The 11,563-nt window shown below is 42.1% G+C and overlaps 1 protein-coding gene across 1 annotated transcript; it reads right to left on the bottom strand.

Moving 5' to 3' along the window:
* Positions 1-5,817: 5,817 nt before the first annotated feature.
* On the bottom strand, positions 5,818-11,537 carry NSA2 (NSA2 ribosome biogenesis factor). Its single transcript, XM_083884140.1, has 6 exons — positions 11,416-11,537; positions 10,441-10,628; positions 8,716-8,866; positions 8,195-8,374; positions 7,489-7,681; positions 5,818-6,086 (listed from the first exon to the last, which is right to left on the bottom strand). The coding sequence occupies exons 1-6, from the start codon at positions 11,416-11,418 to the stop codon at positions 6,019-6,021; spliced, it is 783 nt and encodes a 260-aa protein (XP_083740266.1). The 5' UTR covers positions 11,419-11,537; the 3' UTR covers positions 5,818-6,018.
* Between the last annotated feature and the right edge of the window lie 26 nt (positions 11,538-11,563).

Raw genomic sequence — 11,563 nt, 5'->3', positions numbered from 1 at the left:
TTACAAACAGGAGGGGGGCAGTTGTGGTGCAATTAGCAATTCCAGTAACCAGTACAGTCTTAAAAAATGGACACTGTTCTAACAGTGATTGCAGCAGTACTTTGAACCAAAGGACATGTTTTATTTCTACAGCAACTTCTTTGGCATCAATCTTTCTCCAGTAATTGCAGAGTAGCAAAATCAAAATACTGACTTTAAATAATATTTTTTATTGCTGTACTGATTGTCCCACTGGAACAGTAGTTCAATACCTTATTAATTCTGTTACACTTATGTAAGAAAATGTGTTTGACAACTGTATTGACTGGAGTGTTTTACCTTGGGGACTATTAACTGTCTAATTAACATCAAACTCTTAAACAATTTTAAAGATCCTATTCCACCAGCAACAAATGATTAAAACATCAACTTTACACAAGTTTGTACCAAATGTTATTACAACATGCTGTGGAACTATGTGTGTACAGTGAAAGCAGGCAGTATTATTTTTGAGCTTTATTTAGTCTAGGAATAGAGTTTAAAGAACATTACTTTGTGACTTCAGCCTTGCACTTAAATGGTAAATGGTTTTGTACTTGAATCCAATATTTGTTCAAATGTCTGTCTTGTACTGCTTCTCCCATATTCTCTCTTGGTCAGTTTTAATTTAAAGCAGAATTCTTGTTTGCTGTTCTCCTGTTTCATAGTCCTTCGCATGGAAGTGTGTACATCTTATTTCAAAAGCGCTTTAACTTATTTCAAATTATGTCCAACCTTACAATTTTTTTTGTACCATTTCATTTGTAAATGTCAGTAATCAAACTGATCATTTACAATGTCATTGACACTATTAGCAACAAATTGGCCTAAGTTTCAGCTTCCTTGCTTCTAAGTGACTGTTCTAAAATATTACTATGGGGATACACTTTAAATTTATTTCCACAGATGTGGTGTTAGATGTTTTCTAAACTAGTGATACCCTGTTTATAAATCTTATGAAAGATGTATTGCTATTGCATAGTATTGTACCTTAGTCTTGTTACTGTGTTAATTTTTCCTTTCTTTTAGTACTGTCTTGGCTGCTTTTGAAATGTTTTGAAGTAGTAATAAACTTTTATTTTGTGATTATTTTTTTGCTTGGTTTTTAATATTTGAGTCCTCTCTGCTATAAAGGAAGCACATTTTAAAGTGATTCAGTTCACTGGAACTATCATTTTACAACCTGGCTTCTACAAAGGCGTTTTTAAAAACTCAAAAGTTATTAATTAAAAAAGTCTTGTATCAATTAAAATCAGATTTTATATTAAAAAAAAAAAGGTAGCAGAGTAGGCTCTTCAGAATGTTACAGCATGTATTCTGCTGTTTATATTAGTTCTGCAAGATGATGTAAACTTAGGAGTGATTAATGTAGTTTGCTATAGACAAACCAACTAGAAATGCTGTAACACACTCCCCTACAGTGTGGTGCATTAAAATGTCGTAAGTACAATTGTGTTATTAAGCCAACAAGTTACATGTTTATAGCACTAAATGTAGTAAAGGTTTTCAAGACAGCTGTAGGAAATTGAAGTGTTCTCTTTGTCTTGTTAATGTCCAGCAAAGACTAAAGCAACAAGAACTTTGTTTTGGTCAAATAAATTGAGTTTATCTATTCTGACAAAATGCCCTCTCTGCAGGAAAATAAGTTACTGGTTTATGACCCTCTCTCACTTCAAATGACTTCTCACTAATACAAAATAAGACATGTAAGTTACCAAGTCTAGGCTAGGGCAATGTGTTCAACTAATGAAATAGTTATAAGAGGTTATGGTTACAGTTACTGTCTCTGTAGATCATGTAGGAGAAGTTATAAAGATTGTACAAAAGCAGCTAGCTTGACTTCCTGCCGGAGTTCCAGACCCAAAACATGACTGGAGAAGCACCTGTGATAGAAGAGCTGGAGCTGCAATTGCTCTTCCTGGAGAAGAGAAAGCTCAGGATGTGCACACATACCTGGTGGAAAGGGAGTGTATGCCATGCTTAACAAATCACTTGCAAAGCTATTAGCGAAAGCAGATTTAATATAAGTTCACAAAAGCATGACTTTAAAAAGTTTGGTGACAAAATTCGCTCTATTACTTACTAGAGAGATGAAGCATACAAAGGCAAATTGAATTAGAGTAAATCTAAAATTACTTACAGAGGTTCAAAGTGGACCCCCTTACTTTTCTAGAAGCATAGAAGATAAGGTTTGTTGGTAATTACACACTGAGCAAGAGCAGGACATGGATTGAGATGGGGACATACAAAGGTAAGGCAGCATTTTTACAGGACCAAACATCCTTTTTCTGGCTTCTGGAAATAAAACACAACACAGTGGGTGTCCCCTTCCTCTTTTCCTTTTTACCCTCCCTCATTTCTCTTCCTTTTCATCCTACCCTTTATCCAAACCCCACTGCTGTGTCTAGGAGATCAGGGACTAACATACCAACTTCCATGCTGAGTATGGAATTTTGGTGATCGTCTGACTTAGGTCATTCTGTTCAGCCACAAGCACCTATAAATCTTGGATTCTTCCTTTTTGCTACAGATGGGACACCACAGCTTTCTAAACTCCTGATAGAGCATGATTGAGTCCAGTCTTAGTTCTGAGCATCTTTAGTGGCCTATCTTTAAAGGACTTGGCAGCACTCAGTCATTGACTAGTTTAACATTTATGAAGAGACTCAATAAGATTTGCCCAACAACAATTTAATTATAGATCCGAGATGGCAATGCTTATACTGTACTTGCTACAGGGTGTTTGAATCAATCCCCAGTTACATGTGTGTGTGTATGCACAAAGATAAAGGTACCTACTAAAGTTCCCCTGGAATTCAGTGAAATACTCATATTGAATGCCTTTGCATTTCTGAAGAAGTGAGAGTTGAACCTTAAGCAGAATGGGGAGCTGTCAGCCCAGGTCCCATCAGCACTGGTCCTCAAAGTATCACAAACTCCCCAGTTGCTGAGCTGTGGGAAGTGCTCCATTCAGAGGAACCAGGAGGGTTAAAAGGGCCTCCTATAGGACCATTGACTATAGGATTGCAAGATGATAGACTTTAGACATCAGTTAATCTTCATCTTGGCTGAATTTATTACTGGAATTCTTCAAAAGTCCAGTAATAATAATGCTGTTCCACAGGCTATGGTTCAGAGAAGTAATGTTTGAAGACTATTGGGAATTGCTGATTATCTCTTGTGCTGTCCTGGGTTGTAGTGTAGGATGTGCACAAAGTATTTATTCTATCACCATCTCCATGAGCTGTTGAAACCAGGTGGGGCAGTGTTTTCCCAGGCTCCCTTCCTTTGGGCTCTTCTGCTCATGGCCCATCAATGCCTTGCCCATGACTCACAGGTCACTCCCTCCAGGAGTTATCTCTGTTTAATGGGCCATCAAGGACCCACTGCATGACTCAGCATCCCATTGTGAGATGCTCTGCCCAGGGGGAGGAGCCAAGCATTCCCATCTGGATAGAATCTGGGATTTGGGACAGTGCAAGCAGTCCTTACCCACTGGATTCCCAGAGGACCAGAGCTACCAGACCTTTCCATAGGATCACCGTTTCAGGAAGCCCATCTCGTCTGGACTGCTTCCACCATCCTGCTCAGGTTGTATTCTGACTCTGTCAGTGGTCTTTTGTATTATTGCATTTGTTTTATTTTATTTTACTTTTTTACCTTTCTTCTTAATAAATTGTATTTCTGACTTGGAGCCTCTCACTCATTTTGCCTTCAAACCATGACGGTGCCTTACCTTGGTTAGGCATCAGAAGTTCCTGCTTATGAAGTGTTTCTGGTAAGCTCAAGGGGAGTTTGTGTAGGAATCATTAATCAGGGCAAAAACTTAATGAGGTTATAGAGCAGTTTGTGGATGAGGCAGAGACCATGCATCACTGCAGGATATAAAGCTGGATTAAGACTCAGTAGTGCTCAGTTGGCAAAAACTGGAACATAGAAAATTCTATTTAAACAAAAACCAGTTTAAATTAGAAGTGGTCAAATGCTGGATCAGGTTGCTCAGGGAGGTGCTGGAATCTCCACACCTGAATATACTCAAGTCTGCTGTAGGTGAATACTGCTTGCATAACTGGAGGAAATTTATTAGGGTTTGATTTGTAATTTGTGCTAAAAGCTCCTTGGCTGTAAGTGAAGTACTATTTAAGAGTAAGAATATAAAGTGGTGTTATAAATGCATATTATATAGTTGGCATTTCACAAATATTAACATGAATACTATATGTATAATTGTATTGTATATTTTCTGACGGTACCAGAGGGTTCACAGTAAAAAAACTGTTTTGTTTTTTTTTTTTTCTTTCTTTCTTCTAAACTGACTAAGCCAGAAGATATGTGGAGGAGTGGGGTCACCTTGTAATCCTGCATAAAGATTGTACGTTTTTGTTTTCCTATCCAAATGAAAAGAACCAGAAAACCTCAGAAGAAATATTTATACCTCTGTTAACTAGACAGAGTGCAGCCACCCACAATAAATCTGCCAGGTAAGATAATTGAGAACACTTGAAACTGATACAAACTCAAAGAAATGTTCATTAAATTTATTGAATATGCAACACTGTTCTCCTAAAGATAGAAGTCCAAAAAGGGTGAGGGGGCCACTGGCAAACCTTGTACCAAGCCCCCTCGGCCGAGAAGCTTTGCCTATTCTGTCTCCTAAATTATCTATTTTTATTTTTAATTAAACTTATAAATTTTACAACAGAGTGGAACTCGTTTTCACAGTAGTGAGTGTGGTTACTCATAGTGATAAAAGACTTCTGTTTACCACTAAATCCATGACTGAAAGATTACCAATTCAGTTATATACAGCATTGCTGAAAGCTTCCAGTTTAGAAGTAGCCTTTGATTCTTTTATTTCAAGGCCCAACCCTTTGCCTGCTGAGGACATGCAAAAGCATCTGGGATGAGCATTTCACTGCTTTTGAGGGGAATGTTTCACAGGTACCCTCCACTGATTGTGTGTGCATGCATGCATTCATATGCTACAGCAAATCTGGGAGAAATGCTGCTTTTTAGGTGTTTAAAAGTTAAATGTTGTCATGGGTTTTTTTTTCTGCTAAGTTGTGAAGTTATAAGTTAGGTTAAGTACTGTTAAGTGTTATTCCTCTATTAAATTGTTAAGTTGTAAGTTATCAGTAAAGTTTAAGGTGTAAGTTAGGCATGGTAAGTTTGAGTGCTGGCTGGGATTTTAGGCTGTTTTCCTTCTTATCCTTGCCCTTTCTATCCTTTTGTCACACACAACTGAACACACACACAAATAATTTCTGTTTTGCTTTACTGGATTTTATTTTTTTGGTTTGTTGTGTTGCTTCTTCCTTAGTGTGCCTTAACTGTCTCATAGAAGTAGAGTGAATCTTTCCAATGAACTTTGTTGTGCTGTTGCTTAGTATTAAATCTGTTTCTTTCTGGTGCCCTTGCCAGTGATTTTTTATGCCATCTCAAACACCCATTTGTAACACACCCCCCCATTGCTGCTTATGTTTTCCCAAATCCATGATTCTGCAGGTCTAAGTATCAAACCTGGTGCTTAATTTCTAATGTCAGTCTGCAGTAACATTCCAGCTACAGCCTCACAGCCCTCCTGCTTTCCCAAAATTTGAACAGAAATTAGCATGGTCTTCTGTACCTTTAGTTAATTACAGCAGGACATCGTGTGAGACAATGGCTGTATTTCCCATATGGGAAATTTCCCCTATGGGAATGTGACATGAATTAGGTACAACATACCTAAGCAAGGAAACTGCTAATGTAAAAACACCAAGAAGGTTTAGATCAAATCCATACCCCACGGGCAAAGCATAAAAATTAAATTTCTTTATTTGGACAATGTTCAGCTGAGAAAACATAAATACAAAAATGTGAGCAGTTGTTTCTGGCTGAAGTTCCTCCTTGGCTTGTGGGGTCTCTGTTCTGGAATGGCTGAAGGTTCCAAAGTTTTTCTTAATTTGGGTAAAGTCCAGTTACTTTGTAGGTGTCCACCTCCAATGTTTGGTATCCAATTTAAACAAGTAGAAGTGCATTGATACAGCCATCATTTTCTGGATTGTTGGTTACTTGGGCATATTTCCCTAGAGAGAAAAGGAAATTACATAAATTACACATGTACAAAACCTAGAGGTAGTTCATACAGATTAGATCTTTCTATGTTTGCAAATTTAATCAACAAGTCTCTAAAGTACAGAGACTCAAATGCATTTTGAAATCTTAATCTACCTTCTGAGATGTAAACTTATGTTCTTAAAACATTATAGTCAAGCTCTTTTTTATAAATGGATCATTCAGGGTTCTGAGAGGATTAAAAAAACCCCTTAGGTTTCCTACTGTCCAAGTGAACTGCTCTGTTAAATGAAGTCAGTCTGATCCTATGAAGACCACAGAATCACAGAATATGCTGAGTTGGAAGGGATCCATGAGGATCATTGAGTCCAACTCCTGGCCCTGCACAGAACACTCCCAAGAGTCACACCACGTGTTGAAACCATTGTTCAAATGCCTCTTGAACTCTGTCAGGCTACTGCTGCTGTGACCACTGCCCTGGGGAGCCTCTTCCAGTGTCCAACCAGCCCTAGGTGAAGAACCTTTTTCCTGATATCCAACCTAAACCTTCCCTGACCCAGCTTTGTGCTGTCACCTCCACTCCTGTCACTGGTCATGAGAGTCAAGAGATCAGGACCTGCCCCTCTGCTTCCCCTCAGGAGGAGGCTGAAGACCAGAGTGAGCTCTGCCCTCAGTCTCCTCCAGGCTGAACACACCAAGTGACCTCAGCTGCTCCTCATAAGGGTTCCCTTCCACATCCTTCACCATCCTCATGACTCTCCCCTGGGCACTCCCCAGTAGTTTTATATTTCTCTTTCATTGTGGCCCCCAGAGCTGCGCCCAGCACTGGAGGTGAGGCTGCCCCAGAGCAGAGCAGGACAATCCCCTCCCTTGCCCAGCTGATGCTGTCCTTGATGTCCCCAGGACAGGGGTGGCCCTCCTGGCTGCCAGGGCACTGCTGGCTCATGTTCAACTTGTCATTGACCAGGACCCCCAGGTCCTTTTCCATGGCACTGTTTTCCAGCCTGTTGTTCCCCAGTCCACACGCACAGCCATGGCTGCATCATCTCAGGTGCAGAATCTGTTGATGAGGCTCCTACACAGAGCTTCCACTGCAAATATAATTCAATTGTTCACGGTTCACATGGCTACAGGCTTGTGGCATTGCTCAATATGATGGACAGGCAAGCAAGTTGAGTCTTTGTTCTGAACTTCATCCAATTTGATTTTGGAGGTGTGAATGGAAAGCCTAAGATTAACACTTAAAGCTTGTATTTTTAGAGTTCCTATTAGCTGCTTCTGCTACAGCCCAAACCTAACTTTTAACAATGGATCAGTTATGACCAGAGAATGAGGTCTTAACAATACATGATGCAATGCAAACCAAGAACTTTACAAAGTAGTTTTGCAGTATAACTAGTTAAACTTACTTACCCCAGATAACTTTGCCCCCCTGTGTCACAAGGCCAAGCTCACTCACGTTCACCTCAATGATGGTACCCTTAGTAATTACTCCCAGCTGTGTATACAAAGGAGATGATGGATTCTTCTTTACGCCAAGGATAGGTAGGCAAAAAGTAGCTTTAAGTTCAGGGTGTGTCACATGTGCCTTCTTGAAACGTAAGCCCTGTTGCATAAAGAGTGTTAGAAAGAGTTAATATTTGCTTTAAGCTCTCACAACTGATCTAGTTAAACACTTTAAAAATTATGTCCCCATCTTTATATGTTTAGAGAGACTGGGAAGAATCAAACAACCTAGAATACAGAATGTCATCTGCCTATTATAGATTGCCAGACTTATTTTAAAACCTGATTAATGACAAGATAAAGCTTTCCATGTATGTTTTCAGGATGTCAATTTTTAGTAGTAACCCAACAATAATACTTGTTACCTTGGACAATTTCTGTTCCATGAAGAAAGTATGGCAAAATATGAAATACTCATCTCCTATAGCACTTTTTATGTAGTGACATGCACTTCATAGAAGGTACTTTACAATTATGTACCATACACTATTCTGTATCAAAAAAATCTTGCCAAGGCTGCGTAAGACCATCAAACTGGTAGTGAGTGCAAAAACCAAAGCAGTAAATCAAAAGAATTATTACTTAAATGTTCTTTAAGGCTTTAAAACATTACCATTGGTCGAATGAATCGCTCGTACTTAGGAGGCTTCCTGGTAAAGCCATCTCCAACAAAACAAACTTTTGTAACCATCCTCTTCCATGCCTTCTTCTTCCTCTTTCCTGTACGAATCACCTTCAAAACTTCTGTTTCTCCTTGTGCACGAACCTTTGGCACAGGAACCTCCCACTTCCCCTAGAAGGAGGATAAAACAAAAAAGAAGGTCAATATTATTACATGTCACACAGTTAAAAGAAAGGGGAAAAACCAAAGCATAAAATCAAATTTCTGTAAAGCACAGGGCTAGACCATAGTTGTTATGCCACTCCTATCCACTTATTTTAATTAGCACTCAGAAGTTCCACAAAGCAAGATACTGCATATGCTCCCATTGTCCTAAACTGTTCAGTTACTCAAGGTTTCATGTTTTTGTTAGTCTTTGCTTCAAGGCTGTTAGGTAACCTGAGCATCAATAATACAAAATGGTCACTGTTACACGTAATTTTAGGTCTCTGAACTTTGATACATTTACTTACAGCTTTTTCTTTTCTTTTTTGTTTGATCATGTTAGAGAGGACCTTGGCCCGGGACTGGCCCTCTCTGTCCAGCAGATATGCTGGTACAGCTCCTTTGGGTGTTTTCTCATCACTCTTCTGCTTTGTATTTCTCTTCTCATGCATTTTAATGCTGCAAAGAATGAACATCAATATTAACAGCACAAGAAATAAAGGCTTATTTCTAGATCTATCGTCTTAACTTAGCCTGTGCCTGCTCAAATTTTTATTTAAAAGCTATTTGTGAAGTATTACGTATTTGTACTTAAGGAACAGTACTAAACTATTTTCAGGGTAAACTACGAACTTCACTTAATTTTGTGACTTCCTATAAGGACATGAACACAAGAAAGACGTGCACTTCTTTAAGGAATTTCTGAGTGACCTAAAGCAAAGAGCCAACCACTTTGAGAGATAGCAGCCTTCCTCTCTGCTGATAAAAAAGAACGTTCTACTCCTCTTCTGAGATTTGATGGCAATGCTTACACGTGTGAAAAATGTGTGGTTGTAAAAGGAGCCAAGTTTTGTTAATTTTGAGATTGTTTACTGGAGGGGTGTGGGGGGGGTGGGGAACGACCAACAAACTAATAATGGGTTAATAAACCCATTATCTTTAAAAGTAGCAAAGCAAAACAGCTATTTACACTTTGAAAACAGCAAAAACAACATGGTGGACAGGTGTGAAGTCCATTAGCACTTAATGAGACTATTAATGATGCCTAGGCAACAAAATAATGCTTGAGCTATACAAAAAAAAGGTGGATCTATGCAGAAAGAAGTGGTTACTTTGTAACAGGACACGTGAATGAAGCATATTTTAGAAATCAGCAAATTTAGCAGGGCAAGCCAACTGCAACAAGCTAACCACTGGTTATTTGAGCAGACATGTGCAGGCAGCAGGAGTGAAAAGTTCAAGCCTCAGGAAGACTTTTGAGACTTCATCCAAAAACAACCACCAGGAGGCTGACAACCACCCAGTGCAGAAATGACACATGTGCTACAAGGGCTTACATAACCATGCAATTAGGAAATATCTTGCAATATGAAGGTAACAGGCAAGTATAATGTCCACATTAGGTCAAAAAAGTGTAAAAGCTTGTACTGTGCAAAGAACAGACAAGTGAGTTTGTGGTGGAGCTATTCCCCCCACTCCTAGTGTCAAATAAAAAATGCATTCTCTATAGCCCTTATACTATGGAGTACTGTTTTCCTGCCTAGTTTTCAGGCATCATTTACAGCTTTGATTTCAAGTTCTGGATAACAGCTAAAACTTACATTACAATTATTTTATTTTTCTATGCTTGACACTGCTGTTTGTCCTTGAAGACAGGCCTTACCTTCTGCTCAAATACTGCATATGCCACTGTGTATTTTCTATTAATCATTAAAAAAGATATGTGCTGCCTCTTACTACACTAACACAGGAGCTGATATAAAAGCTCCATGGAAATGCATTCACCCTTTTTTTTTCACGATTATTTTGGTCATGGTTACTGCTCACCAACACTTTTCTCAGGGACTATTTCTAGCAGTAGAATTGTTAACATTCTTTTGAAAGAAAGAGACTCTGAAATGTGTTTGCTGCAGCAAAGCAATTTCCTTCTGCAGCCTGATCGCTATTTTAAAACCATAACATGTGACCCACGCAACAGTGAGCTCTTGGTAACAATATCACCATCCCAGCTCATCCTACAAGCGGGCACTCACGTCTTTTTCATCTGTATCTTCTCGGCATGCCGCTGCTTATGGTAGAGCTTGGCCTTCAGCCCGATCATCTTCTTGGCCTTGCGGGACCGCTCGTGGGCCTCCCGGCCCTCCTTCTTCCTGCGCTTCTCGTGGTAGTCCAGCCGGTAGCCATAGCGCTTGCGGTGGAGCTCGATGTGCTCGTTCTGCGGCTGCGGGCGGGAAAGACAGCGAGGTCAGCGGGCTGGGCCGGGGCCGGGACGGCGCTTTCCTCACGGCGGGGCCCGCCCGGCCTCCCGCGGCCTCCCCTCCCCGTCCCTGCTCCGCCGTTTGCGTCCCGCAGCTCCAGCCCCATGTCCCGCATTCCCGGCTCTCTGTCTCACACCCTCAGCCCCATGTTCCGTGTCCCTGGCTCCTTATCCTGCATTCCCAGCCCCCCGTCCCGTGTCCCCGGCTCCCTATCCCACAGCCTCGGCCCCATGTCCCGTGTCCCCGGCTCCGCATCCTGCATTCCCGGCTCCCTGTCCCGCCCCTCTAGCCCGTGTCCCGTATTCCCGGCTCCATATCCCACAGCCCCAGTCCCGTGTCCCCATCTCCCTGTCCCACAGCCCCAGCCCCCTGTCCCGTCTTCCCGGCTCCCCATCCCACAGCCCCGGCCCCGCATTCCCGGCTCCCTGCCCCGCCGCTCCAGCCCCTCGTCCCGTGTCCCCGGCTCCCTGTCACGCCGTCCCGGCCCCGTGTCCCTAGGTCCCTATCCCGCCGCTCCAGCCCCGTGTTGCCGGCTCCCTATCCCAGGGCCCCGTGTCCCCGGCCCCGCGTTCCCGGCTCCCTATCCCGCATTTCCGGCTCCCTGTCCCACAGCCCCAGTCCCCCGTCCCGTGTCCCCGGCTCCCTATCCCGCCGCTCCAGCCCCCCGTCCCGTGTCCCCAGCTCCCCATCCCGCCGCTCCAGCCCCCTGTCCCGTGTCCCGGCCCCCCATCCCGCACTCCCGGCTCCCACCATGGCGGCAGCCCCGCGGCCTCCTCCGCGGTGGAAAGGAAAGACCTCCCGCGAAACGGCCCCGGCTGGAAACTCTCCCCAGCGCCGCTTTGGTTCCTCCTGGCGGAGAGACGGCGTTCCGCGCCCCCCGAGGGCTTCGCACTGGGCT

Source organism: Zosterops lateralis (assembly GCF_965231275.1).
Source record: "Zosterops lateralis genome assembly, chromosome: Z".
NCBI classification, from domain to species: domain Eukaryota; kingdom Metazoa; phylum Chordata; class Aves; order Passeriformes; family Zosteropidae; genus Zosterops; species Zosterops lateralis.
The sequence above is the reverse complement of the archived record's forward strand: the minus strand, read 5'-3'. Positions and strand labels throughout refer to the sequence as shown.